The following is a 27,883-nucleotide window of genomic DNA, read 5'->3' on the forward strand; positions in this document are numbered from 1 at the left end:
AAGCACACTCACATTCATTCAGAAAATAATTAATATCAGCGTGTTTTTATTTTGTGTCCTCAGCTGTTCAGTGACCTTGCTGCGTTTTTTGTCTCAGCCAGCCTTGTATTTTTTTATTTCGCTGACATCTTTGGTGTTTCTCTGTTGCTGATTGCTCTTTTTGTTGTCGTGTTGCATCTACTCGAGTTTCCTTGACAATCAAAAGAACTTGGGCGGTGCTGCACCCTTCACACACTTCAGTCGTCTGTTGATTAAGATGGAATTTCTGCAGGTGGCCTTTGTTTGTTTGCTCGAGGAGAATTCATAACGCCGCTGCTGGAAGAATTAATTTCCTGAGCACTCACAGCCGCGAGTGAAGATGTAGCAGAGTGTTCTTGAGTCAATGAAGGGTGAATGTGTTTTTTTTTTTTTCCCCCCGTTTGCGGCTCTGGAAGTTTCTGGCAGAGCAGACTTTGTAGAACTCGTTGTTGATTCTGTTGCGGCCGGCTTTACGCAGCCTCTTGAATAAATCACACCACCAGTTGCTCCGAGCAAACAAACGCCCGTCGCTGTGTGTTAACGGAGGAACCGCGCAGCCTTTTAACATCTCACGCTGCACCTGCGATCCAAAGCTTTGGCCCAGAAGCCGGAGCTTTTCTCCTCTGGTCTGGATGGCGGCTGTGAATCGGAGCCGCTGGGTGTTTCTCTCTTTCTTGACAACGAATCGGCGGTTGGGAGCTTCTGGCCGTGTCCTCGGCGCTGTGAACACACAGAAAGAGGCCACACTCTGCAGGCGTTTCAATGCCGCATGCCAATCACAGCAGCGTGGCCACCCGAGTTTCTGGGATACACAGAGCGGTCGCTACGGAAACCTTGTCCGCCTCCAATTCAGCCTCTGAAGGATGTGCGATGTTGCCGTCCCCGTTGTCGTATCTGCCAAAAAAAAAAAGGTGTTGCTATGGCCGCGAGGTCTGAAGCACTGCGTGATGGAGGAGCTGGTGGGCTGCTGGGTAATCCTCTGCTCGCTGATATAGAAGCTCCTGGTGTGACATAGTGTTATCCAAACATAATCCCCCATAGGTACCATCCTCACATGTATTCACACCCTCCCATTAAAGAAGGAAAAACAAACAGCTGCCACTGGAATAAGATGAAATTGGCAAAAGTAATAATAAATAAAAAATTAATGAACATCATGCTTTTGATTTGTGGTTCAACAGAAATATATTTAAAAATAACAACAACAAAAGGTTTTTTGAATCTGGCCCACTGCTCATCAGCAAAGGGCTCTAATTAGTCTGCAACAGTTTTGTTTGTTTTTTTAAATTATTCTTTTCAACCACAATTCAAAAGCAACACCTTATTTCACTAAATTATAATTTAGCAAATTTTTATTTATTATTACTTTTTCCAGTTTCTAGTTATTTGAGTGACTAATGTGATTTTTGCCTTTTCTTTAATGAAGGAAGATGAATAAATCGACTGTATGAGAGAACATCCCTGTAAACGATATGTCAAATGACGATGTAAAAACAGTGAAGGAACTGATTTATTTATGTTTTCTGTGCTTGTTTTTGGTGTTTGCTATGCAGAGAGCACTTTGTGTCGCTGGATTTAGGTGGAACTACACACAGAAACCATTATTATTGCTAATATTTACGGGACTTTATAGCAGGTGGAATCGTTTTATGCTGCAGCAGGCGGCGGTTTTCAGCAACAAAATCTAAAAAACACACTTTCCAGTTACTGCTTCGCACCAAACAACAGTCATTTAGCAGTTGCTCTTTACCATAATGGTGCATTTAGCAGTGAAAGAGACGGATGAGTTCCTGTGGAGATAAAAACCGAAGCGCTAACAGAGAGTGAGTATTAGATAGAGTTTATCAGATCACCCAGACGTGGCTGTGACAGAACGATGATATTGCTCTGTAGCTGCTGGAGGTGTAAATAAGAAAGTGTGAACTAGCAAATGTGCCTTTTTAATTTAAAAGGTGACAATGTGAGTTCACAGCTTGCTTACGCTGACAAAAAAAAAAGAAGTTTGTCGACTCAAGCTTAACTCCAAAACAGACTAAAGTAGTGATATGATGTTATGATCTCCACTACTGACGTGTCTTTAGACGCCCAATCTGATTAGTTTATAGAAATGACATTGAACAATTGATGTTTGTGAGTAACTAGTAAGAATTAAGACCCTCTGCTGTGTTTGAATGTTTTTGTTTATCAAAACCAGAAACCGTAGTTCTGAAGGTCCTTGAACTCATCATGTGTGAGGCGCAGTTCCATCAGAAAAAAAGAATCGTGTTATTTTATCGCCAAAAACAAACCAATTGTTTTAACCAGAGTCCATAGAAACCATAAATAAATCACATTCAGAGCTCCTCGGCACAACTTTGAAGCCATTCGTGACTCAAACTGAGGGACGTTTTGACTGAACTGCAGGCTGTGTTCAAGCAGGACACGGAGAAGGACGCATGAAACTAATATAGAGTTAAAGTAGTAAAGATTCTAGTATGTAAAGTCTTTTTTTCCAGTATTGGTAACACCTGTGTGCAGGTAGAAAAACGCTGTGCATGAAATAAATAATCAACGAAATCCTTTTTTTTGTTTATTTGTGTGTGATTTACATCATTTTACCTGCACAGGAGACATGTCTGAGGTCCCTCTGCTTTAGCTGTGCTGGAGGTGCAGGAGTTTGTATTGCAGTGAAAAATGAGCCCACAGTGAGTAAAACTGCGCCACGGGCAAAAAAACCTGACCTGTGAGGTAATTAAAGAGCGATTCACGGTGTCACTTATGTTTTGTGTATCATGGAGTGAAGACATGTTTGTACTCCTAAAAAACCCGAGAGATGCGTCGGAGTTTTCTGCAAACTGGCACAGATTGTGTTCTTCCCCACGGACAGACACACACAGAATAGGAGAACCGGGTTCTGCCTGCAGGCCCGTTCTGTTCTGTGATCCGGCTCTCTCTCTCCTCTCCGCCTCCTCCGTCTCCTTGTTTGTGTTATCATCAGCGCCTGATGTAAACCAGCCAAAGAGGGGCCACCAGCCCGCTTCAGAGAACTGGCCTGCAGCTGGCTGCTGCCGCACTCGGCTGCAGTTTTGCGTCAGAGACACACGCTGATGGAAACATTACCTATTTCCTCTGGGTCAGCGCTGCAAACGAACACGCTGACACACATTCACACCACCACTGGTTCAACTGGGTCAGTAGTGACAGAAGGTTACCCTCAGCCGCTAACCTAAATATCACAAAGAGAGTTTTTCCTTTTTTGCGCTTTTATTCGTAGCATTTGTTTAAATGTTTTTCATTCCGGCGGTGCGTCAGCGTGCGTTTTGGCTCGATGCGATGATGCCAGATGCTGGTTTTGCTTCAAGCCAGTATAAGATTACAGTCATCCTCCAATGTGTTCATCCCGTCCATTAAAGAAAAGACAAAATCCACAATAATCACTCAAATAACTAGAAACTGGAAAAAGTAATAATAAATAAAAATTTGCTAAATTATGATTTAGTGAAATAAGGCGTTGCTTTTGAATTGTGGGTGAAAAGAATAATTTAAAAAAACAAACAAAACTATCATGGACTAATTAGAGCACTTTGCTGATGAGCAGTGGACCAAAAAGATATTATTTACAGCTCCCATCATGCCTGTTTGCTTGTTTTTTTGTTTTTTTTTAATATATATATCTTTCTGTTGAACCACAATTCAAAAGCATGATTTTCATTAAATTTTTATTTATTATTACTTTTGTTAATTTCAACTTACTTCAGTGACTGAAGCTGTTGTTGTTTTCTGTCTTTAATGGGAGGCTGTGAACACGTGAGGAGACAAGACGTCTACTTCAAACAGTTTTATTTTGATGGATATCCTTGCACCGCTGCTACATTTAATATTGAATAAAAAGGGTTAAAAAAAGACGAACAAGGTTTGAAAGATTCTTGACCTTGAAAACTTATTTTAACTCGACACAACAGGATGAACTGCTGAGTGGGGTGGACAGGAATAAAACGCAACACTCAGCTAACCTTGTTAAAACTGAATAGTGAACATCTACAGTATTGTATTGGGTAAATAAATCTATGATTACGCTGTTGTGAGGATTTTGTGAAGAGATTGAAAGTTGCTGCATTTATCTTGAGGTCAGACTTTTTTTTTTAAGAAGTTAAAAAGGGATGTATTCAGAGACTTTCAGCACATCTTCATGGACGTGTTGATGAAATTTCCAAGAAGAAAACACATTGTTAGTTCAGTGCTTCTAGCTGCTGATTCACTGAAGTCTTTCGAGGCTCCGATCTGGAGTGAGCACACTTTAAATGCTTATTGGTGGGCAGCAGACGTACCGGAGTTAAAACTTTGCATCCTTGTCACAGCTTCGGAAGACGTGAGAAACTTCCTGTATAATGAAGGTGTGTTGTTCCCGCCGGTCAGGTCGTCATGCAGCTGGTGCGTCTGCTCCCCGACGGCCACAGGATGAAGAGGGAGGTGGACATGGCCCTGGACTCGGTCAGCGAGACCATGACCCCCATGCACTACCACCTGAGAGAGATCATCATCTCCACGTACAGACAGGTACGTTCCTGCATTATTCAGTCTCTGAGGTGCAGCAGGTCCACCTTCACCTGACGTACATCCCAAACAAGACGCTGTTTACACTCTGAGAACGCCGGATGCAGTAAAGGACGGATAGAAGCTAGATGTAGGTTTAGTTTAACATCAGATCTGGGATTACAGTTAGTCCCGGGTGCATTCAATGTGCTGATTAAACCGAACACAGCCGGCATGAGTATTCTAAACTGTGTTGAATATATATTGCAAATCAATGACAAACAGATGAGTTTTGGTCTTTTCCTCAGGAGGATCTGTCAAATCAGACAAACTGCTGCTTACTTATGAATCAAACTTCCTCATGCAGAAACACAAGCAGGTGCAGTTTCACACAGAGCCCCATAGGTGGCGTCAAGAGCTAGTTTTTACACTCTCGGAGACAAGAATGAGAGGCATCCGCTGCTCTGAAGGCATGAGGTGCCGAGCGAGGAAAATGATTGTGTTGCAGCAAAACTTATCTCCTGAACTCAGTGGAGCTCCTCTGAGCCTCAAAGGGGGACAAGGCCAGAACAGAAGTGGGTTCTTATTGGATTCTGAGGCTTTATCTGTTGAAGTCTTGTTGTTATTTTCTGTTTTATGGTCCAAGTAGTGTTTGCTCCATGCTCTGAATGAATCTTTCCCATAAGGGTCAGAAGAAACCTGACAAGTCGGTGTTTAAAAGCAGAAAATGGTTTCAAAGTTCCACCTCCAGGGTTTCCCGGCAGTTTGGCTGTTTAATGAACAAGGCACAGAGAGAACAAAAGTAGTTTGTAGTGGGGTTACAAGGTCTCTCCTGACGCCGTGGCCTCTGCAGTACCACAGCTCTGTTTTAGCCATTTGTAATGCAGACTAATCGTGGTGCCTCTGTGCACCGTCAGCCGTTCTCAGCATGCTGGAGGCACCCGGTCCTGTCTCCGCCGTATCAATGGGCCTCATTGTCCGACCAACTCTGTCTTTTTTTACGCATATTCTCTCTCCGCCTGTCACTCTCTGTTGTCAGGCTCCAAGAAAAAAGGGCCTCCTGTCAACTCGCTTTCAAATCAGGAGGGGAATTTCTGTTCTAATTGCATTTTTAAATCCAAGAAAGATATATTCATTAGAAGAGTTGTTCAGGAAAAACCAACTGTTTGAGGTTGTACTTTTTTTTTTTTTCATAGCTGCGGTCATCAAGTTAAAGGTGGAATTTTTCACCACGAGTTGGATCAATGTTTTTTCCCCCTTTCAGTTGTATATTTCATGCCCATGAGGACGACATCATACCAGTGCCTCCAGCTTCACGCTGTTCTTTTGATGGTCTGTTGGCGTGCATCAGAAAAGGCAGCGATGAAGAAGAGGAGGAGGAGGAGGAGGAGGACTGCAGAGCTCGCAAGCGTGAATGTAAACAATGCAGGATTTCAAATGACAAAGAGTCTGCGTGTTTCCTTTGACCTCAAAGACGTTTTGGTGAGAAAAGCTGAAAGTAAAGGGAACTGTTGATGGTTCATAACTCTGCCTTTAACTGCTGCTCCTCCAACAGGCATCAAAAGATGTTCTTCTGGGCAAGAAACACGAGCGGTCGGACAAAGTTAAATGTCAGCCAAACTTATTCGGAAGAGAAAACAAACATGACTACCCGAGCTTTCTGTCGCAAACATCCATCAAAGACCGTCTTTCTGCTTCGGTTCTGACCTTTTAAAACGTCCTGGCTAATGCACCAGACCCGCTGGTTTCCTTCATGTCAGCAGCGTTTCCAGATCTCTGCGATCACTTGGTTGGCACACGGTGTTATCATCACCAATAGGAACGATGGCCAAAAAACCCAAATGAGTCAGAACTATCAACTATACCTGCTGTAGCGGACCTCAGGCTGGCACTGTGTTCCCGTCCCAGCTTTCCCCCTCCTGCCCCAGCCAGCAGGCCAGGTGATAAACAGTGCCAGATGTTCCAAAAAAAAAAAAAAAAAAAGAAAAGGCAGCCTTAGAGAGGGGGGAGAAAAAGGGGAAAAATTTCACCCCCTACTCTCTGTCTCTCTCCTGGAAGCCCTCCTCCCCGTTGGACGGTGGTTGGAAAATGTGTCTTTGATAGAGAAAAAAATCTATTTACACTGGGACACAAAACCAGCTCCCAGAGGGGCCTGGGGAGGCGGAGGAGGTGGGTGAGGGTTCTGGGGGAGCAGGGCAGAGAGGGGGTGGTTCTTCTCAGAAGGCCCTGCTGCTGCTGACCAGGCGTGACCCCACAGATCCATCCTCAGGTCAGCAGAGAGGCTGCTTCGTCTCCCCCATCACGCTCCTCCTCCGATACACCAATCAGCTCCTTTCTTTCCATCACCAAGCGTGGTTTGAGGTAGAAAACCCCCTCAGGCGTGCCGCCGTTTGATACCGCTCTTCTTCTTTGTGGTGTTTTGTGTTTAATTGTGACATGCAGGCAGACTGAATAAGACAATTTGCAGAACATCAGAACACATTACTGAGCTGATGCTCCAGTAATCTCTTAATTTCATCTCTTCACCCGCCGACTCTGTGTTTGTTTGGCTGTTTGCGGCCTCCCTGTGTCGTCCTGCTTTATCGTCAGCCTGCATCAGCGCCGCTTCTTATCTTGATGCCACATTTCAACAAACAATTACAGCCCATCAGTTAGCCTCCAGCATGCCTAGTTTCTACCCTTCAGACCACCGCGGCCGCCGCCGCCACCGCCTGCCTCGTGTGATTCGTCATGTCCGAGCTGCTCGCGGAGCGGCTTCACCCAGAATCAGGGAAGATCGCTGGCTTCCCCTCGTTTCAATCAAGAGAGTATTAAAAGCAAATCTCAGAAACCCAACTCCTAATCCTGTTTGTTGGGCGAGAGTTTCAGCAAATTTAATTCCTCCGCTCCCCCTCCCCGTATCACCTTTTGTCGAAAATGTAATGCTTTTCCACCCAGGTGGTGAGAAACGCTCAGAGCGAGAGTGAATGAGCAGCAAATCATGCTCCATGTGTGTGTGTGTGTGTCCAAAGAAAGGCCCTCATGGTTTGGACGGGGCAGTGGAAAAATATTTTCAGAGAGAGGAGAATGCTCCGAGCAGGTTTTCTTGAGCAAAGGTAGTGGATGACTTTAGGAAAGCAGAGGAAAGGGGGGAGCAGCCCGAGTTCACGGGGGTTGAAGGGACCACCGCCGCACTGACGGCAGGATTAATTTAACTCTGAGAGAAAGAACAAGGGATTAGAAAGAAAGAAAGAAACGGGGAGGAAAAAGAAGCGAGGTGGGAAAGTAAGAGGCTGTAAGGTCAAGAAACCTCACTCACTTTGTAACTGATAATTTGCACCTTTGCACTTCGGCGTCGCCGGCACCTCGAGGGGGGTTTTATGCGCGAACCGTTTTCTCCTCAGTTTGGATGACCACTTGACATAAGTGGGGCCAATTACGAGGTGGAGTTGGTAACGTCTGGGGGGAATATTGGCCGGAAAATGAGCCCACCTGAGCCGGAGGCAGGTTCTTCTTCTTCCTCTGAAGTGCGCGTTTGCTCTCCGCTTCTGAAAAGAGGCTCTCATTTAGATCCAGAGCGGGAGGAGAGTGGGCGAGCCAGAGGTTGTTGTTTTTATTCATAATTTCCAGCCTTCCCGTGTACAAATGCCAAAGTGGCTGTCTACAAAATGACTTGTTTTTCTTGTGAGCAGGTGTAACCGGCCGTGCTGGCGTTCGGTCCGGCGAGCGGGGATTTGTAGTATAGATTTATGTGTCCGGGTAACAGCACGCGTGGGGGTAAATAAAGCTTCTCCGGGGACTTTCCGGAGGTGTTTGGTGAAATTGAGGATCCCTTGCAGCTCCTGTTTTTCAGCCGCTCTTCCGATTTATTGGAGGGAGTTGTGCAGCTGTCAATGACGCTGTATGTCTGTTAGAGCGTCGCATTCCCCTCGTATGTTTCTGCCACCAGTGAGTCATGTGCTTCGTTTACAGAGACCAGCTCTTGCAGTTTCAGGTCTTCTTCAGGTTGTCGACTTCACAACTGGGCTGTAGAGTGCTTCGTGAGTTTTTCAGACAACACTGAGGTCTCACAGACGTCATATAATCTGTGTTAGTGATGCAGAGCTGCAGCTAAAACACATCTCTCTCAGTGAACTGTGTTTCAGTCACTGTTTCATACTTACAACAAGAATAGCTTTTCACTGTATGGGACCATTAAATAATCTGTTTGCAGGTTTTGTACTCATTTAAAGTAGAACAAACGGTTTGCAGAATGTCTCTTTACAGCCACGTTCAAAGTTGAACATATGCAGGTTTCAGCCATGTGCTGCGCTGGGTGATTTAGTTATTTAGCACATCTTTAGCAAACCAGGGAGCAGGACCTGTTGGTGGAAGCACCTGCTTTGCTGTGATGAGTAACTGGAACAAAAACACTCCTCACAGCCAATGATTGTAGACTTTCCAATTATAACCGTTTCCAGACTCATCATTCTGACTTTTACCACGAACACGTTCAAAGTTTAGCTGCCCTGTATCGCTCCACTTCATTGTTTGGTTGCACAGAGCCAACAGGTTCTCAGAGAGCTCATTAGAAGTGATTTCAAATTAGGTTTAACAGCAGAAGACTCCATCATAAGAATCTGAACTGCTCACTTCCAGTTTCTGACTTTTCATTTTAATCACTTGGGTAAATCTTAAAACTTCATGTAAAGTGTGAGAGTATTATTGGTGTCGCTAACGTGAGCTCATTGACCCAACGCACAGTTTATTGTCCTCTAAGTCTCACTGATATCAATTAGAAACACAGTCTGATGTAGTACAATTCAACAGCACTGCAAAATGTCTATAGCAACTTTAATTAAGGTCCATTCATTACACTGCTCTAATATTAGACTTTATTCCTTTTTAAACTACCCATTGCACTGGAAACGTAACTGGAGTTAATGCTCAGTGAAATGTGCATGAAGATATCCACAAATATGAAGTGTTCATGTGCAGATGAGACAACCTGCCTTCATGTGCTCTGCAGATGTGACGCGCGACATTGGAGAGTAAACAGATTTGAGCAATTTTCTAATTTTTCTGATGCACTAAATGACTTTCTGTTGCCTAACTCCAGCATCCCGTTGGCTTCCTTCTCCTCCAGCCTGTTGTTTTATGTCCAGAGTTCGTTGTCGTCTTGATCTGGTCCCCCGGTCCCACAGAAAAATGTTTCATCCTTGGTGTTTACGCCAGTCAACACGGTTTCTGTTATTCGTCAGAACAGTTAACAAAAACCAGCAAATGGTTGCACGGAGCACGGAGGCATTTAATGTGTTTATTATCCAGGGTATCAGCTTTAACGAGCACCAGCTAATTAGCGGCCTGTTTAGCATTCTGTATAAACATCGGCCTCCTAGTAGCGAGACTTTGTAACCTTTGAAACAACAACCTTCCGCTTGCAAATAAAAAGCAGCTCAAGCAATAAAATGCGTGGTTGCTCAGGTAAATAGACTCGGTGGTTTTCCAGCAAAACCTTTTATTAGCCCGGTCTTATATAATCAGGAGCTTATTGTGGCTAATGCTAGCATGTTTCAGCAAACTTCAGATAGTTCTCTGTAGTAAACATTATTTATTCAACGCGCTGACTTGTTGACATCTGTGCTGCTTTTACACGATCATTTACAGAAGAGTCATATAGTCAACTGACATTTGCTATCATTGGCTAGCATGAAGGCTATCAGGGCTATTGGTCGTGGACTGGGAAATAATAAAGATGGACGCGGCGACCGTGGTCCACATTGGTTTGTGGATAACTGCTCGAGTTTTGCATTTTGCTGTCGCCATCTTGGTGTGAAAACAGACGTTGTAAAACACAGCGTGCTTCATCATCTGTTTTACTCTGAATGGGATCATACTTTGCAAAATAAACTGTACCCCGCATTGAAGGAGATGTGAATCTAGTGATTTAGACCATAGGAAATGTTTACTGTGGCATTCATTTTAGTGAGAAGTTGGATCATTTTCTCATAGACCTCTGTGCACTCTGACTTCTGTCTGCAACCAGAGGAGTCGCCCCCTGCTGGCTGTAGGAAAGAATTCAGGTTTACGGCTAATAATGCATTTAATGCTCAGAGGCTACATTCATCTTTATTCCAATCTAAGGTTGGCAGGAGCAGCGAACCTGAAAAATGTATGGCGTATGAAGAAAACATTTTATTTGTAAGAAGACCAGTTTATTATTGGGGCCCTAAGACATAATGTTACAAAAAAGTATTTTTAAAGTTCAGTTTGGCAACTTAATCCAAAAATCTTTATTTATATAAAGTAGCAACAGCTCAGTGTAATAAAAAAGCATTTTGACGTAATTATAATTTAGTAGTACATAAAAATGATTATCACCCAAAGAATCAAAAGTTCTTCGTAGTGACAAATAATCAGTTAATGTAGTTGGATTATTTTCATTACTGTAGTATTAAATCAGCTGTGTAGCTATATGACTGTATGTGATACGTATATATTGGAGTAAAATCTCTCCTCGTGCCGTATAATGACCGTGCATCATTGGTTCGTTAGGTGTGTAAGCGGCTGCTTATTTCCCTTCGTCATCCTGCAGCTGCTGCCAGACGCTGCAGTCAGAATGTGTTTTGTCCGTTTCCTTTTCTCTCACGCTCTGCTTCTCTCTCTACATGCTGACCACTTTCACCTCCCGGTCTGTCCCCTTTTACCCTGAATAACTGAACTGCCCCGGCCTGCCCTTTGCCCCGAGCCTCCCTCATGCCCTCCCTACCCCCCCCTCGTCTTAACCGCCGGCCCCAGGACAGCGCTCCAGACCTGGCCGGGCACTCCACACAAGGGTTGCCATTTCCTTCCCCCCACACACTAAACCTGTCATTGCTCCAGGAATAACTGCCTCCAAAGCCACGCACCAGTGTCTGAGCGTGCTCCCGGTAGCCGTGCTCGTGGTCTCCGTCAGGTCCCGCTAAGCCCCAAAAGCTCCACCGTTTTGTCTAAGCTTTCACACTGGCTAGCTACTGGCGCTGAGCACATCGGGAACACAATCTGAGCGGTGAAGTGACTTAAATGCCAACCATGTGGGATATGCACCAGTCGTGACTTGGGCCCAGTTGTTCCAGGAATTGCACTTTCACATCGCTGCAGTCGGGAAGCCGTGTTTCATACGCGAGGACAGTTGCAGCGGCAAACGAATCCCGTGTTTACGACGCCATAAGAGGAAGGAACCCGCCCGGTGGAATAGGTTCCTCCTCCCCACACAGACAGCTCACAATAAGGCTCAGTGTGGCTTCCTCTGGCCTCCTGTCATTCTTGGAAGTCGTCATTATACTGACACACATTTTATACGTGCTAGCGTTTAGCATGCGTCTGCGCTGAGCCGGTGAGGTCCGTGCGGTGCTGTTTCCATGGCTCGCTGTTGGACTGGCACATTCAGAGACCGGAGCGAACGCAGAGGAAAAAAAAAAAAGCTGAATCAATGTCCCCGGCCACGCCAGCAGCCACGTGAGAATATAACGATCGGTACATGCCAGAAAACAAAAATCTTCAGAGACTGTTTTGCTATTTTAAGATCCGTATGACTAATAGGGCAAAAAAAAAAAAAAAAAAGGTAGCATTTAGTCTGAGGGTGGTGCCAGAGTCGCCAGGTTCCAGACCTCCGATTTGCCGCCCACATCTCAAGATCTTTCTCTTTTTTTTCTCCCTCAGTGTTTCAAATACATCTGGTGTTGTGTTCATTGGCAGCTGTCTCCCTGGTTGGAAAAAACAGTCGAGCCAAATTAGAACTTTATAGGCAAGATTAAGCCTGGCTATGGCATCTTCTGTGCCAGTGTGCTGTTGCTCCAGCAAACCTCTGCCACACCAGATTAAGCGAGTTGAAAGTAAACTTTAACCCAGTTTAGTTCTGTCCAAAAACAACAACAACAACAACAACAAAGCTGCCTGCAGGTTGAGAGACCCACCTGAAAGCATGGCAGCTCTGACAAAGGTGTGTCATCTTGTCCGGCAGCCAGAAGCTTCAGACAGATAACGGGCGAGATAAACTGATGTTCTCTGTGCAGTATGCAAATCACATGCAGGCAGTGCCAGAGTTCTGCTCGCTTTAGCCTCCACGGGAAACTGAATGTGTGTTACTGAAAAGCCACCGTCAGCAAAAAAAGACTGTGATAGCAACATATGGCAGACTGAATAAATGAAATGATAATTAGATGACGGATCACATGACCAGATATAATTTGTAAAATCGTATTTTCTTTTAACCATATAGAGCCCAAACCCATCAGCAGGGGCTTTGAATAACCCGTTAAAGCCTTCAAAAATCACCAAAGATACACAGAACCTGTAAAAACAGAAACAATTGTCGGGTTTTGTACTTTCCAACAGTCCTCGTGACGTCGTTCCATCAGTAAACTGGACTGGATCTACGCTTAAAACTGTGATATTTAATTAAAATGTTTCAGAACAGACTAAAGACTCTTATAGAAAAAAAAAAAAATAATTCAATATCTTTAGTTGGTAGAATTCCCATTTTTCTCCCCAGTTTTTTGGTAGAATTTTGATTTTTTTAAAATAAAATAAAAATCAAAGAAGTTCAACTTTCTGCTGGAACAGAAGGTCTTTTTTGTTAGTTCTCTCTGCTGTGTTGTTTTCTTAGAGGTGCAGGACTTTATTCTGCAAAGAAAAATGATCCCACAGTGAGTAGAAATGTGTCACGAGCATGAAAACGCCCAGAAACTGCTCAGTTCAACACAAACGCCTCAAATCACTGCTTCGTTTCTCAGTTCAGATTTTGTTTATCGGTTTCAAATCTACTTTTTACAACCAAAGCTTAAAGTTGTGAGTTTGCTTTTTATCAGTGATGGGTTCTGAGTTGTTTTTTACTGCTGCCAAGTGGCCAAAAATGTTTTTATCACAGATTCAAATTCAAATGTTGTGTACAAAGTAATGAACTCTTATCCACTGGGGTCTGTGACGATCTCTACCAGGTTTGGTGGAGATTCACTCAAAGTGTTTGACCTCCGTGTGCTGTAGCAGCTGCACATCAGAACACATTTTCTGTTTTTTTTTTGTCAATACAAAAAGTCACGTATGGCCAAGAGTACAAATCTGATTCAAAGAACTCTGGTGGGTTTTACGATATCGACCGTCTGACTGGCTGTAACTCACTGACATACCGTTTGAACGCATCGGCGTTGGGTTTGCATGCACAACGTATTTTGATAGCTCAGCCGATGATTGATTCACAGTGGGAGCCTCCGTGTGCCTGCGCTGCCAGCCATGTGCACGTACAGAATGTACCATAATGCATGCGGTTAATGTGGGAAGATATTCCAGTCTGTGTGTAGGCTTAGTTGATGAGCCCTGTCTCCTCCTGCGGCTTCTGTAATCTCTGTTCAACAGACATGTCATGCATTTCTGCTGCTTGTTTTGTCTGGGAAATTGGTTCTTTTTAACCCAAAAGCTTATTGACTATTCATTGTTTCAGTGGTGTTTTCGATGCATGTTTTTGTGAGTAGCTCGAGTTTAATGATTGGCTGTTAAATGTTCAGTCTGAGTAGCAAATGAAGATTAAATGTATATTCAGTTGACTTTGAACCATGCGTTTGGCTGGATGTACAGATTGCACATAGATCTGTATATACAGTACGCGGACTGACACAGCTTGCGCCTAAAATCCACCTCAACCTTGACTTCATGATTTAATCAGCGCAGCGTGGCTGAGCGACTGGAAAAAGACAGAGGGATCGGAATCTGTAGAAACCATTAACATAAAGGCATCTTCGTCTCCTCCTCCCCGCTGGCTGCTCTGCTCCTTTTAAAATAGGAGTTTTGGGCACCATCTTGATCCATAAAGATCAGCGCTGCAACTCGGAGCCAGATGACATATAGCTTTGATTGCTCTGCTGCTGGCCAACCTGGCAGGCAGCAGGCTGGGTGGGTGTTTCAGAAGAAAGCTGCGGTGCATGTAGAAAGAGAAAAAAAACCATATGTTGGTCAGGTTCATGCAACCTGGAGGAATATATGAGAAATATGTTTGTGCGCTTATCTCGCTTTCACACATTCCAGCAGCTGACAGATGAAGGGTTTGAACAAAACACACACACGGTAATAAGTTTGACTTTTCTAATCAAAAGCAGACAGAAGCGAAATTGAAATAAAGCGTGCAGCTTTATAGAAGTAGACCCAAATAAAAACAAAAATGATGCTTTAACTTTTTTCCCCAGGAGAGGTATGATTCAGCTATGCTCATCCATAATGAAAACTGGGTGATAACACCTCCATTATTTAGTATTTTTCCCCTCAGTGCATCATGTGGTGATAAACTGGCGGGTCGGTTTGGAGAAATGATGCAAGTAAAGTGACATTTTTCCTGCTGCTCCGGGGTGACGCTGTTCCGTCTTATTGACGAGAAACTAGTTTGTGTTACGTACCACAAAAGCAAAATACTAAAAATGAGCCAATTGGAAGTCGCATGAAAGGCAGCAACATTTCTTTTAACGATGTTTTACCCCCTCAGTAGCTGCTGATAGCCCCTGAGGTGTGTTTGATCCGTTTTGAAGACTACTTGGTGGTGAAGGAGCCGCGATGAATGCTGTAACCCAGACGCAAGTCCAGCTCATAGGTTCACAGAGTTACGTGGTCGTAATGGAGGAAAGAAAGAAATGGTCTTTGATGAAAAAGGAAATAGTTCAGTCTGGTTTTATAGTGGGTGAAATCTGTGCACTCAAAACAACAAATTATCGAAGCTTTAACCCGATGCTTATCTTTATCTAACTTGTATTTCCATTTCCTTTGCCTAACGTGTTTGTTATCCTGCCATGCTAGCGTTAGGGACGTATTAATCAGTATTTTGCGAGATATCAAATGCTAAACTTGATCAGGTTAAGATCCAGGAGCTGTTCATTTACAGCCCGACATCTATTTCACATAGACGATGACACTGCTGCTCTTTAAAGCCCATCATGTACGATGGATTGTGCTGCGCCACGATGGTTCAGTGCTGCTGTGATGAATACCTGCTCAGCCAATCAGAAGGAGGAGAATCTGAATTCCCCGATTTATGTGACACAAGTATGATTTTGCGATGAGAAAGCCGGATCTTGGAAACAATCCTCATTTTATCCAAGTAGACATATTAACGTCTGTACATAGAGTCCATGAGTTGAACTGTCAGGTAGTAATAAACAGTTCAGGTGTTCCCTCTCACCAGCTTTACAGACCGATTTGTTTTTCTTTATTAAGGTAACGAGGTGAAGACTTTTAATCTCCAAACAGAATGTTTTATTAACTTATTTATTCAGATGATTGAGACGGATGACTACAGATGTTCAGCCTCGTTTTATGAAGCATCTTGCTGAAGATGGGTCACGTGTGCAGCGGGCCGTTTTGTGTGTCTTTTGTGTACCTTTGTGCTAATAAACAGTCTAGTTTGGCCTCTTTGGTAACCTAAAGGCCAATTCGTTTTTCATGTGCGGGTCTTCTTCGTAGACAAAACACAAAATCATCCGTGAATTTTTCTGAAAGACTTTCTGTGTTTTCTCCAGGATCTTAAAGTAGAGCAGATGGTTTTGAACTGTGCTGTTGCACCGTGTTCATGATGTTGTGCCGAACACAACGGGACAGTCTGAGTTTGTTGCCTTCCCATCCCGAGCACCGTGGACCGACAGGCTTTCTGGAGAGTTTAGAACATCCCACCGTGTTAAACTGATGAACTGTTGAAGCGTAGACAACGACAAATCTCCTCCTCGCCTTAGAACGAGCATCTATTTTGGTTTCATGTGCGATCTGCGTGTTTGCAGTCTGTGTAGTCAGAGAGTTTGCAGCGAATGATCAAATTTATGCACAATCTTGCAGATACGAGATGGTGGAAGGCGTGACTTGGCCTCAGTGGTGCACACTGCAACATCTACTCTTTATTGCATGTCAGACAGCTCGTCTCACTTCCTGTCTGTCTCTACTTCCGTTGTCAACATAGGTATAAATGCCAAATAAAAAAACTTCTATCTTATCTCCAGCACATTCTCCCAGTACCACTGAAGTTATTAACTAGTTAAACATGTTGTCTCTTTAGCTTTGGGAACCAACAATGAGCCTGGATGGAAAGTAGTTTAACTAACTTTCAGTCAGGCCCTGGTTTGGGTCCGCTACCTGAAAACCAGCATGTGTACATGACTCTGAGGTGTCTGTATATTGAGTCAAGGAGCCATGTGTAGGCCGCCTGTCCACTGGAGACAAGTCGGAGTTTGGTTTAGGATTTGGGTGGGAGGTGTTCTCGTAGAATCTGATGAATGGGTGTTTGTGCAAACCTGTGTGGGAAGGGCCAATATGGATTGGCCTTTTTACCTCTGCAACCCCATCAGCTGGTAATTGGCACCATATGTCAAACAGACGGACCTCTCCTTAATATGCACCTCTCAGTTGAGTCTTCGCCCACATGAGCCCAAAGAGAAGTTGACCGTCAACACTTGTCTGCCACCGTTCAGGGATTTAACTTCTTCCTCCAATAGCTTCGTATGACTTTACTGTTTTGATGAGCTATATATATATATATCAGTCTGAAAAAGTGAAATGACAACGACAAAAAGTTTATGAGAGAGTGTAAAAAGAAAAAACATTTCTGCTTAAGTACAGATCTATAAGGCTCAACTTTTATTATTTATTTTTTTTATTAGTGTCATGCTTTCAGTGGCGTTTGCTGCTCTCTGTAGAGCCATAAATGTTTGTTTTGATGGTTTTCTACAGAACAAATAACCCATTTACAACATCATTAAGTCATTAATTATGCACGAGTGTCCATCTGAAAGGTCGTTGCATCACAACTTGTAGTTTTTAGATTTGTTCTTTTTTTTTTTTTGGTTCAGGATCATAGTTTGTTTGAGAAATATGCAACTCCAGACGCGTCTATGGTTGCATTTGGTCGTCTCTGTTATCGCTAGCGATCGTTGGGTAGAGCTGATAACCGATGTTGTGCGGCCCGTGTCAGGCCAAAAAACTCAAAAGATATCCTAAGTGTGTTCAAACTGCTTCCTACTACAGGCTGTTAGGTGTCAGCGCCTCCAGTGATTTTCACCTTCTATAAATGACTCACTGCAAGAGATGGACAGAAATTGCGAGCGCCCCGTTGAGCGAGGTGTCGGTGGTTTGATGAATCAATAAGAGCAGCTGAGCGGTAATTGACTGACATGCATGTCAGCCTGTGTTTAAATGAAGGAGGTTCACCATCATCGCTGTGATCTAACACTCCCAGGAAGCACGGCTACGAGACAAGACTTTCCGATTGACCTGCTAACCCTTCATCAGGGACCGGGGATCGCTCGGCATGTGGAACCCTTTCATACCTCACGACACAGGCCGAATATTTCATAAGTGGGTGGTGTTTATCTTTAATACACCTCCACCTGCAGGCTGCAGGCTGTGACGCTTATCCGGGGATTATGGTGGACTTCTGTCTGAACTGAGTCTGGCGTGCTTGAATTAAAAACGGAAGGCGGAAACAGATGCTGGATTAAATCATCCACCAACATATACATGAAGTGGATTTGTTTTGTTTCTGCAGAGGACATTTCTCTGTACACGACATGAAACTAGTTCATGGAAAGACGTTGTTACAGAGAATTTAAACTCCCCGCAGCACGAAAAGTTAACAAGGGAGAAAGAATGAAGCCCGAAGCCGATAAAGTTGACATCAGCCACATGATTGGTTCCATATTGATGGACTCACAAACAAATATGCACAGAGATTATTTTTTATTAACCGCTGAATCCACATTTAAGAGTCTTTGTTACTGAATCTCAAACTGCTTGTCACGTTTAAAAGACACACGAACCCAAATATGTGTTCAGAAGCAGCCGGTTCCACATTCCCAGTGTAGCTGAAGTTCCTCTGTGGCCGTCTTTGTGCGCTTTTTGTCATTCAGTTCCACTTTTCAGCTCATTCAGTTGTGGTGATTTCTGGCTGAGTGTGTTTTAGGAGGACCAGGCCTCTTGTCTTCCATCTCTTTCTCCACTTGCTTACAAATGAGAAATTTTATTTTTCGACTCAACACAGCGCATCAAACTCGACCATTTCTTTCCGGATGACTTGTGTTTGGCTGTGACTCAGCTCGAGTGATGCGCTGGAACAACTTAAAGCAGGATGACACAGACGGTTCCTGAGATCACGGACCCCCCCAGCAGCGTGCGAGATTAACATCATTTCAGATGAACTCAGCATGGTGGTGAGATGATTCACAGATCTGTAGAGGCTGGACGACCGTTGCGGTGAGAGCGGAACATACCAGATATATGAACGCTGCCTCGGTTATAAAGTTCATTTTGTGGGGCGGACTGAAGTCGTGCACAGAAAAGGTGCTTGTGACTGACTTCATGCCCGCCAGAACTACTGCGACCTCCGTTAACCCAAAGATTGTTGTTGTTTTTTTTCCCAAATTGTCAAACTTACGTTGTTTATCAAAGACAGAAACTCTGAAAACAGAATCTGATTTTCCAGGAAATAGATCCTACAAGAAACAAAACATTTCTGCACTTCCTACTTTCCCCCACTGACACAACGAGCAGTCACATGACAAAACCTCAGGCACTTTTCAACCAAACGGGATTGAACTGCAGGCTGTGGTTACACAAAGAAAACAAAAGGTGTGTCAGAAAAGTTTCACAACAACTAGCTTTCCCCTTCGTAGTAATCCTCCTGGAGTCCAACCACTCCTCCAGCCTCCTCTTCACGCCGCCATGCACTCCTGGAAGGATCCTCCTCTGCTGCTCCATCATCACAGCCATCTTGATGTCGTCCACGTCTTCTAAACGGGTCTCCTTGATGACCCCCTTGAGCTTGGGGAATCCAGGTGGGGTGAGTAGGGAGGTTGCTCCAGCACGGAGATGTTCTTCTCAGCCAGGAACTGTGGGATGCTCAGGACATTGTGAGCAGGTTGTCATGGTGAAGCAGCCTCCACTGGTCCTGACACAACTCTGCCTCTTCTCTGAAGGAAGCAAACGCTGCAGGACCTCTTTGTAGACGTGCTGCTTGATCATCTGAAGGGGAAAACTCCCAGTTTGGGTTTGAAATCTATCTTTTGTGACACCAGTCCTGGAACTTTTCTGACGCACCTCGTAGAAGACGAATATGCAAAAATATTTTTAAATGTAAGTAGTGTAACATCTACAGACGGTAGCATCACAGATTTGTTTTAGTACAGGTGACACCACTGTGTTGTGTTGCTCACTGATCATAACTTTGCTAAACTGCAGGACTTTGTGTTGCAGTAGAAACGAGCCTCACAGTGAGTAAAGATGTGACATGAGAAAAAAACACCCAGAAATTACTTTGAGTTCAGATTGTTAAACTTGTTGTCTTCTCTTGTTTTAAACAGATAAATAAAAACCTTCAGAGGTGTAGCATTAGCAGGCAGCCTTTTTCCACTTCAGCAGATCCAGGCTAGCAGTTCTCCTCCGCTTTCAGTCTTGTTACAAAGCTAAACTTAGCATCACCGGCTCGTCTTAAATACACATTTACAAGCAAAGTATTGTGTTAACTGGTGTATGGTGGTACGACAGAACTACATTTACATTAAGTGTCACTCTCCTAAGATGTAAGCTGCTCAGGCAAACGTATGGTGTGGACACTGACAGACCAGTTTAATCGGCCAAAAGGCAAAAAATGTTCGATGCACTGGTAGAGTTTAACCTTATTATTTTCTATATGTGTGTATTAATGATGCATGTAGCTCATGCAGCACATGTTGTGTAAAAAGATTCCAACCTGGACGTTAGCATCAACCAGTGAAGCATTTTTAATCTGCAGTACCGTCCATCGATGAGGTTCCTCCAGGTTTAGGCTGCCTCCGCTCTCACTCGTGTTGGTGCAGCGATAACGTTTCTTACCCACTTCCACGTCGTCCCCGCTCAGAGCTCTGCTCCATCCAGCATTCCTGGACTCTCTCGACAATGGTATGTGTTTGGCCCGTCTCCCTTCTCGCTCAGGATGTTCATTATCACGCCTCTGGGGCCGCCTGAATTACGGCTTTCTCCTTTGATTGTGAACGAGGACTGACCACCAGTCAAGGCCAGATGAGAGGATGCTGCAGTTCTCACCTCTCTTTGCCTGCCCTTTACTTCACCAACTCAGTAGAAAACTTTTGTTCTTCTTCTTGGAAACGATGGTAATTTTCATCTTAACAAAGCAAACAATCATAGTTTCAGGTCTGTTGAAACAAAATGCTGAGCAGTGGTTCGTTAGCAGGAATGTCACACAGCTGAAGTGTAAAACACAGAAATCGAAAGCTTTCAAGGCTGCTTCCTTCACGTGGACTGGAAGACATTGACTCCCTTTCTTTACCTCAGCTTACCCAACATTGTTTTCTGAAGGACTTTGTGAGAGTGCAGCTCGACCGCACATATGGCTGGGTCGATGCAGACAGACAGATGGCAGCCACGGAGTTCGGGTTCAGCAGATTGTAGAGGTGTGAATTATGTAATCTTTGTAAGCTGATCTCTCTCATGTGTGTGTGTGTGTGTGTGTGTTACAGTGTGTGCTGGCTTGCGCGTGGATATCTGCCAGACTTTGGCACTGTGGATTTTCAGGCTCAGAAATGAAACGCTGGAAGCCCCCTGGGGGTGCAGGGTGCACAGGGTGATCGGGTTCACCAGCGTTCACCTGCGCTTCCAGTGGAGTTGATTTAAACTTGAGGAAAGCGAGGTGTGTGTGTGTGTTTAGTGTTTCTTCCTCTGAGCGCCGATGGACAACAGACAGCACATCCATTGTTTGCCTATAGGTGTAGTTTCTGACTCCACTCTGCTGCAGATGCTGGAAAACTGGGATCCGACCGCAGCTGTTTGGGAATGGACAGGAAACCCCATTCATCCCCCCTCGCTCTTGCTCTCTCTCTCTCTCTGCTGCGTCATTCAGCTCTGGAATGATTGTATTATGGTGCGCTGTGCACATTTCAAATTACCCCGAGCACCAGCCCACCTACTTAGTAAATCTTCATTATTCTCCGTGCAGCCCTGTGCAGCGAGCCGACAGCGTTTTAACTGTTTCGCTGATGGAAAACAGAAAGAAAAAATTCTGCTGCAGGAAAGCGCCTCGCTGCACCTCGTCCCCACGTCGACTTTCCTCTTCATCGACATGTTATCCAGGCCGCCACACTGACACACAGCTGGATGGCAGACCTTGTCACTTGGTGCCTGGAAGAGCTCAAGGCTCTAAAGAAGAGGAGAGAAAAAAAAAAGGGAAAACATCTTGATCACACGTCACTCACTGGAGGCGCTGATGAGAGCTCGTCTGCCTTCACCTTCCTCACAACCTGTAATCGAGGAGCAGCTCGATCACCAACCTGAGAAGTGGACCGAGTTCGGCTCTCTTCGCCTGTTGTAGATGCATTTGTCTGTAGAAGGATTAGTTAAGAGCATAAAGCTAATTACATGAGCAAAGTGTGCACACTTCATTCTTGTGTCCAGCGGGTTTTTTTCCCCCCTCCTCCCTCCAGTAGACGGTGAATTAGTCCTGTGAAAGTACTATTATCTTGTCTCAGGGGAATTACAGGAGCATCTCATGCTCTGGATAATGGCACTCCTCTGGCGCTGCTGACCATAGGGTATTGCAGTGAACATTTGAATTATTTAGTAATTATCACAAGGACAACGACGTAATTACAGTGTTTATTTTAAAACAGTGGAGGTCTGGTGAAGCACCGGGGCTAAACAACCTGGCTGAATAGCAGGTTGTATCAGGGCTGGTACTGTATGTTTGGTGGCAGCTTTCCTTGATGGGTGTCCTGAAGGAATAAGTCACAGGAGGATGGTGTGCCCTGGCAGCTGTGTCACAGCTGGATGCCGCCTAAACACAAACTTTTCTTCGCTGCTCAGATGACTGTGATCGTGTTGTTTAAATCACAAGGTAGTGGAAGGTCCTTTAAGGTTGAGCGAGTGGGTGGTTTGGTTGTTTGCTGCGAGAGAAGTGCAAGTATGAATGAGCCGGACAGATGTAGTTCACCTGAACGCAGTTTCAACGGATGTCACAGTTTGTGTTTTTCTGCACTTGGCCGGGTTTATACGGAGCATAATGCCTCATGTAAACCTGCACGTCATAACATTTCAGAGGATCGAGTGACTCAGCCCACCTCCGCATTTTGTGGAGCAGCACTTTTTAGCATTTTTTTTGTCAGCTCCTGTCACATTTCTACTCACTAAGGGTTATTTTTTCACTGCAATATAAAGTCCTGCACATGAGTGGAAACAGCAGCACCGTGGTTAGAGGCAGAAAGAACTCAAAAACATCTTCTGAACAAAGTTGTAACGCCGTAAATGAGAATAGATTTGATTTCTGTCAGAGATGATCCATTCAGGGAGCATCACATGGTTGCAGGGTGTCATTTTGGTGATGTTGTTTTTTAAAGATAAAATACCTTCAAAAGCCTCCAGCAGGTTTGGGATTGAGGGAATTAAACTGGATAAATAAAACCATTATCGACGTGTTTTTGTGAAACAGGAAGCGCTAGAAGTCTGGTGGCTTCTGCTGGAGATGCTAGCACTAATTAATTTAATTGCTACTGTGCCGCACTCTTTGACATCGTGTCCCAATAATGCTGTTTTCATAGTTCATTCACGAGACGTGTTTGTACCACTGACTGTCTCATAACCGTCTAAAAACACATGATCTAGTGGAGAGTTTTCTGCTTCGACGGGGGGTTCGTTAAAAGCTGCTTGTTTAACGCGGTGATAATAAGCTACATCCACTTCCAGAGCTCTGTGTTCCCTCAGATGTCCTGCGTCAAGGCTCAACTTGAAGAAAAGATTCATGCAAATTCACTTTAACAAGTCGAAAGTAGTTCACTCTGGTGTCGCCTCTCTTGTACATTTAGCAGCTCAGTTTTTCTGTGGCCCTGCTGTGAGAGTTTTTCTTTGTTTCTGTCTCTGAGTTTTCTTGTAATTGCATCGGTCAAACCTATCGATGCGTAGCTCGCAAAACGCTGCCGTGCGTGGCCTGTAGAGGACGCGCACTCTGTCGGTGGAGCTGGTGGCCCGAGGGAGACCAAGATAAACAATATGATGTCGGCGCTATGCGGAAATAAAGCTGGTGCAGGCAGACGGTGGGACGGGGGAGTGTAGGAGGAACACAGGAATGATAAAGTTATATAAGCTGAAGAAAGTCACTGTAACTGCTGCTGTCATTTCCTTTGTTCTGCTGGACCAGTGTGTCTGTCTGTGTGATACTTTGTGGGTCATGATTACCTCTGATTTGTGGCCCCTCTTGATGATCTATTATTGACATTTTTTGAGGTAAAAGCTAAAAATCTCAGTTAGATTTATATGAAGTGTGAGAACGTTTGTTTGGGACGTCCCTGAATCCTCTCAACCCTAAACAACCGCCACACAAACACAAGAAACAGACGTCTAAACGCTATCAGCGCCGCTTAAATGCCAAGAAACTCTGATTCTGCAAACACAGCATTCATAGAGGAGGCAATTAGTGATGCTGAATCCTCTGCAGTAGAAGACAAACGGGCCAGTACTCCTGCCCAGCTTCTGGTTCTGTACGCAGCACAAATGTAGAAACTTTAGACACTTTTTAAAACCTTTGTTCGCCTCTTTTCTCAGATCAAAAGCGGTAAGACGGAGAAGGACTGTCAGCAGCTGCTGCTGAGGAGCCTGCAGTATCTGGAGCGCTACGTTTACCTCATCCTCTTCAACACGTACCTGCATCTAGAGAAGAAGGACTCGTGGCAGCGCTCCTTCACCCTCTGGATGGAGCAGGTACAGAATCTCCACTGTTTGTCCCACATGTCATACTAAAACTGCACGCACAGGTGTTAGGTAGGTAAGTATTCTGACCTTACTGTAATTTTTATGCACATTTTCCAGCTCTAAATCATATAAACTTAAATGCATAGTGGATGAATTATTTGTGTAATGAAGGATGTGGCACTGAAAAGTCAAAAATGCTTAAATGCCTTTTAGCTGAATGTAAATAAATCAGGAAACTAAACATCTAAACTGTTGAAGTCGTGACAATCAAACGCTGCTGTGAGCAGTCAACAGAACAAGCACAGAGAAAGAACGGACAAATTAAATGCAAAAGACTTGAGAAACATTTAACGTGAAGCTACCAGGAAGCCTTTATCCTCCACTGCCACCAGATGCAGAACTTAGCCCAAGTGTCCAGAAATAGAAGATGTCAAACGCTCAGAGACGTGGCCGAGGTGAAGAAGGCTGAAACCACCGCTGAGTGAGATCCACAGGTTGAAGCTTCCACTGAAATCCACTGAAAACTGCTTCCTTCAAGCAGTGGAAGAAGCCCGCAACACTGAAAAAGGCGGTGCTCTGCTGCTCGTCTTACCAGCAAAGATGACTCGATAGTGACTCGGCCCCCCTTAATCACATGAGCTGAATCCATTTGGGAACTCGTAGACACTGGTTAAACATGAGATCTACACAGAACCTCTTAGAGCGCCGTTAGAGAGGCTGTGGCTGCAGCTTCAGCAAAAGTGCATCGAGAACAGATAAAGAAACGGACTCACGGCAGGTACTTAGAAAAAAATGGTAAGGGTCAGATTACACTGACACAATCGAAAATGTGAGTTGAGGAAAAAACTTGTTCTACTTTCGTTGCATATCATTGTGTATGGGAGATAAGTTTCCTTCCTTAAACATTCAAATCTAAGCTTTCCTGATATTCTGAGAGCGTTTCTTCTGCAGTAATTAATTTGCATTGTGCATTCTGTTGAATTCCTCTTTGTGATATGAGTGCTGGTAAAATACAGACATATAGAAGCAGTATAATGAGTTAGTTAAGGTGGACTAAAAACAGCATATTGCATGGATTTGTTTTTCTTAAATTCAATGTCGAGCTGCCTGTAAAGTTTTGGCTTTAGCGTGGGGAGTAGTGGATCTGTGCTGCACTGAGTCACGCTGGGCCTTCAGACACTATAGAACCTTTATTTACTCACAGCGCTTTGTGCAAACAAGCTGCCAGATGAAAAACGTTTAAAGGAAGCGGGTAAGAGTTTTGTTTTTTGTTTTGTTTTTTTCTACCTCTACGCTCAGCGTGTGCACACTGTGAGCTCGTTACCGCAGTTTCATTCGGGTCTTCCTCCAGGAATTTACAAGCTGGTTCTGGTTCTTTGGAGGCCTGGTTCTTCACACACTGAACTTCATATTGTCTCGGCTCTGGGTTTTTGTTGGTACATTAATCGCTCGGCCAGCTGTGCCCCTACAGTAAAGTCAAGAATTTATGTGCATTCCAAACAAATGAGTAGTCTGTAAGTGGTACCCCACACGCACACACACACACACATCGACACACACCGCAATTAAAATGTATGTCGCAATATGTTCAAGTCGCACGGTGATATCAGACAAAGTGAGCGGGCTGGCTGGCTGACAGCAACACGTTTCTCTACCATCTCCTCATGCTGCAGCCCGCAAGAGGGAATTTAAGGTGTAATTAAATACGGTGGATTTGCATCATATGGTTTCATTTACATCTACAGCATTTGGTTTAAATTACAGGTGTGTTGTTTTGATCCCAGCTTCACGCTAAGCTTTGAAAATCCTCTTTAATTAGATTTTTCGAATTAGAAGAAGCAGATTCCCACCACAGAACATACATCAGCGACGGCATTACAACAAGTTCCCTCCTCAGGCTGAATAATTACGTTCTTTATGTATGAAATGTCAACGTGTCTGAGGGTTTACAACTCACGCTACAGGCAAATAAAACAAGCTTTGTTTTTTTCATGTTTTGACTTCAGCCTGCAACTTCACAGCCTTTTTTTTTTTTTAAATTCTTATTCGCGAGCAGACGGTCTGGAGAAACACGCCCAAGGGGCCTGGATTGTTTGAAAATCGCTGAATGAAAATCTCTTCCTTCTTTGTCCTTATTGAGGTGGATTAAACTCCAAAGACAAAACGCAGAATTCCAAAATAGACTGGAACAATCGCTGTGAAAACAATTGTCACAGAAATATGCACGGTCAATCGGGGCATATTCTTCCTGTTATGAGTAGCAAATATATGTGGTGCATCAGGGTGACTCTAATGGGCCAGTTATGCCATGAGAAAATAGAGGCGCGCACAAAGGCCCACATCCACATTCTGCTGCAGAAGAACGTCCAATCACAGGAACGTCGCATCAGAACGTCTGGGTTTTATCGTATAGGTAACCTTATGGTGTTCTTTCTTTTGTTCTTCGTACAAAACCATAAACCCCTTAAAGGTGGCTGAGCAACTCACATCTGTCCTCTTATGTTCACATTATCATTTGATAGATTGTCGTACACGATTAGAGCTTTTTATTTTTCACAGCATCCTTGCACGTGAGTCTCTTCTGTTTGGTTTGAGCCCGTAACACGCGAGCAGCCCTCGTTTCAAACGTGACATTTCTTCCTCGCGCAGCCTCCTATAGGAGCACCGGCTGTACACAAACTATACACTCCACTGTCCTCCAGAAATTGCTTTTTGATAAGTAAGCAATTTTGCATTCGGCGCTGAATTGCGCTCGTTCTGCCCTTTAAGTCATGAGTCATCCACTTCCAGCTGCTGAAAAGCCAAACCTCCCCCGTTACATCCCTCCTTCTTCTTCTTCTTCTTCTTCTTCTTCTTTTTCATCAATAAACATGTTTTTTTAATACAATTTGTGCAGCTTATTTAACTTTATTTTTTAGTTCTGCTATTTACCACAGCACCTCAAAAGACCTTCATTAGAAACAGCAAATTACTCAGCGCTTCTCTACTTTAAGCGAGATTTCTGAATACCTTTTCAGCGTCATTAGCTCTTCTATCAGCCCTCCCAACCTCGAGCGTTCATTTTTCACTGCTGTATTAAGTCCATCACCTCGATAGAGGCGAGAAGCAGACAAAACTAATTACCTAAACTAACTAAAACTATCTTTTCTGCTGTATGATGCTGTTAAAATGCCATAAATCATAAAAAACATAGATTGAATTTCCTCGATTACTGCCTGAAGTTTAGCCGACTTCAGCGGACCAGTCTGTATTTTTTCCGTGTGACAGCAACAAAAAAGATCCAGTTGTCTGTTTTATTGTTTTAACATAATCTGTTTGGGGTAAATAATCTGTATTTTTGCCAAATTTCTAGATAATTAATGTAGAATGAAGTAATTTTGATAAATTATCGTATCATAACATTTCCAAGGATGGGGACCATCACAGAGCATCAGGAAGGTACAAATCTGAGGATTCTTTCCGTTTCTATAGTTTCTGGTTCAGATAAATGGTGTATCTGTGGCAGGTTTTTATTTTTTTTATTTTTAAAGACAACATGCCTTTGAAACCCGCCAGACAGTTTCGGAGTTCACAGGGTTAAAGCGAGTTCTTAACATAACTAATGATAACAAGGTTCAGTCTGTTCAATTTCCCGTCGCTGCAGGTTATTGGCACACTGGCCTTT

At 44.0% G+C, this 27,883-nt stretch overlaps 1 protein-coding gene across 5 annotated transcripts in view; it reads left to right on the forward strand.

Annotated features, from left to right (window-relative positions):
- The window catches only part of pald1a (phosphatase domain containing paladin 1a), a 60,681-nt gene that overhangs the window by 21,955 nt on the left and 10,843 nt on the right, over positions 1–27,883 (forward strand). For all 5 annotated transcript variants that reach the window (XM_008288840.1, XM_008288838.1, XM_008288839.1 and 2 more), the window contains exons 18-19: positions 4,414–4,554; positions 24,073–24,228. In XM_008288840.1, coding sequence (XP_008287062.1) covers positions 4,414–4,554; positions 24,073–24,228 — 297 coding nt within the window. The remainder of the gene's footprint in view (positions 1–4,413; positions 4,555–24,072; positions 24,229–27,883) is intronic.

Source organism: Stegastes partitus, unplaced genomic scaffold, assembly GCF_000690725.1.
Source record: "Stegastes partitus isolate 25-593 unplaced genomic scaffold, Stegastes_partitus-1.0.2 Scaffold576, whole genome shotgun sequence".
Taxonomy (NCBI): domain Eukaryota; kingdom Metazoa; phylum Chordata; class Actinopteri; family Pomacentridae; genus Stegastes; species Stegastes partitus.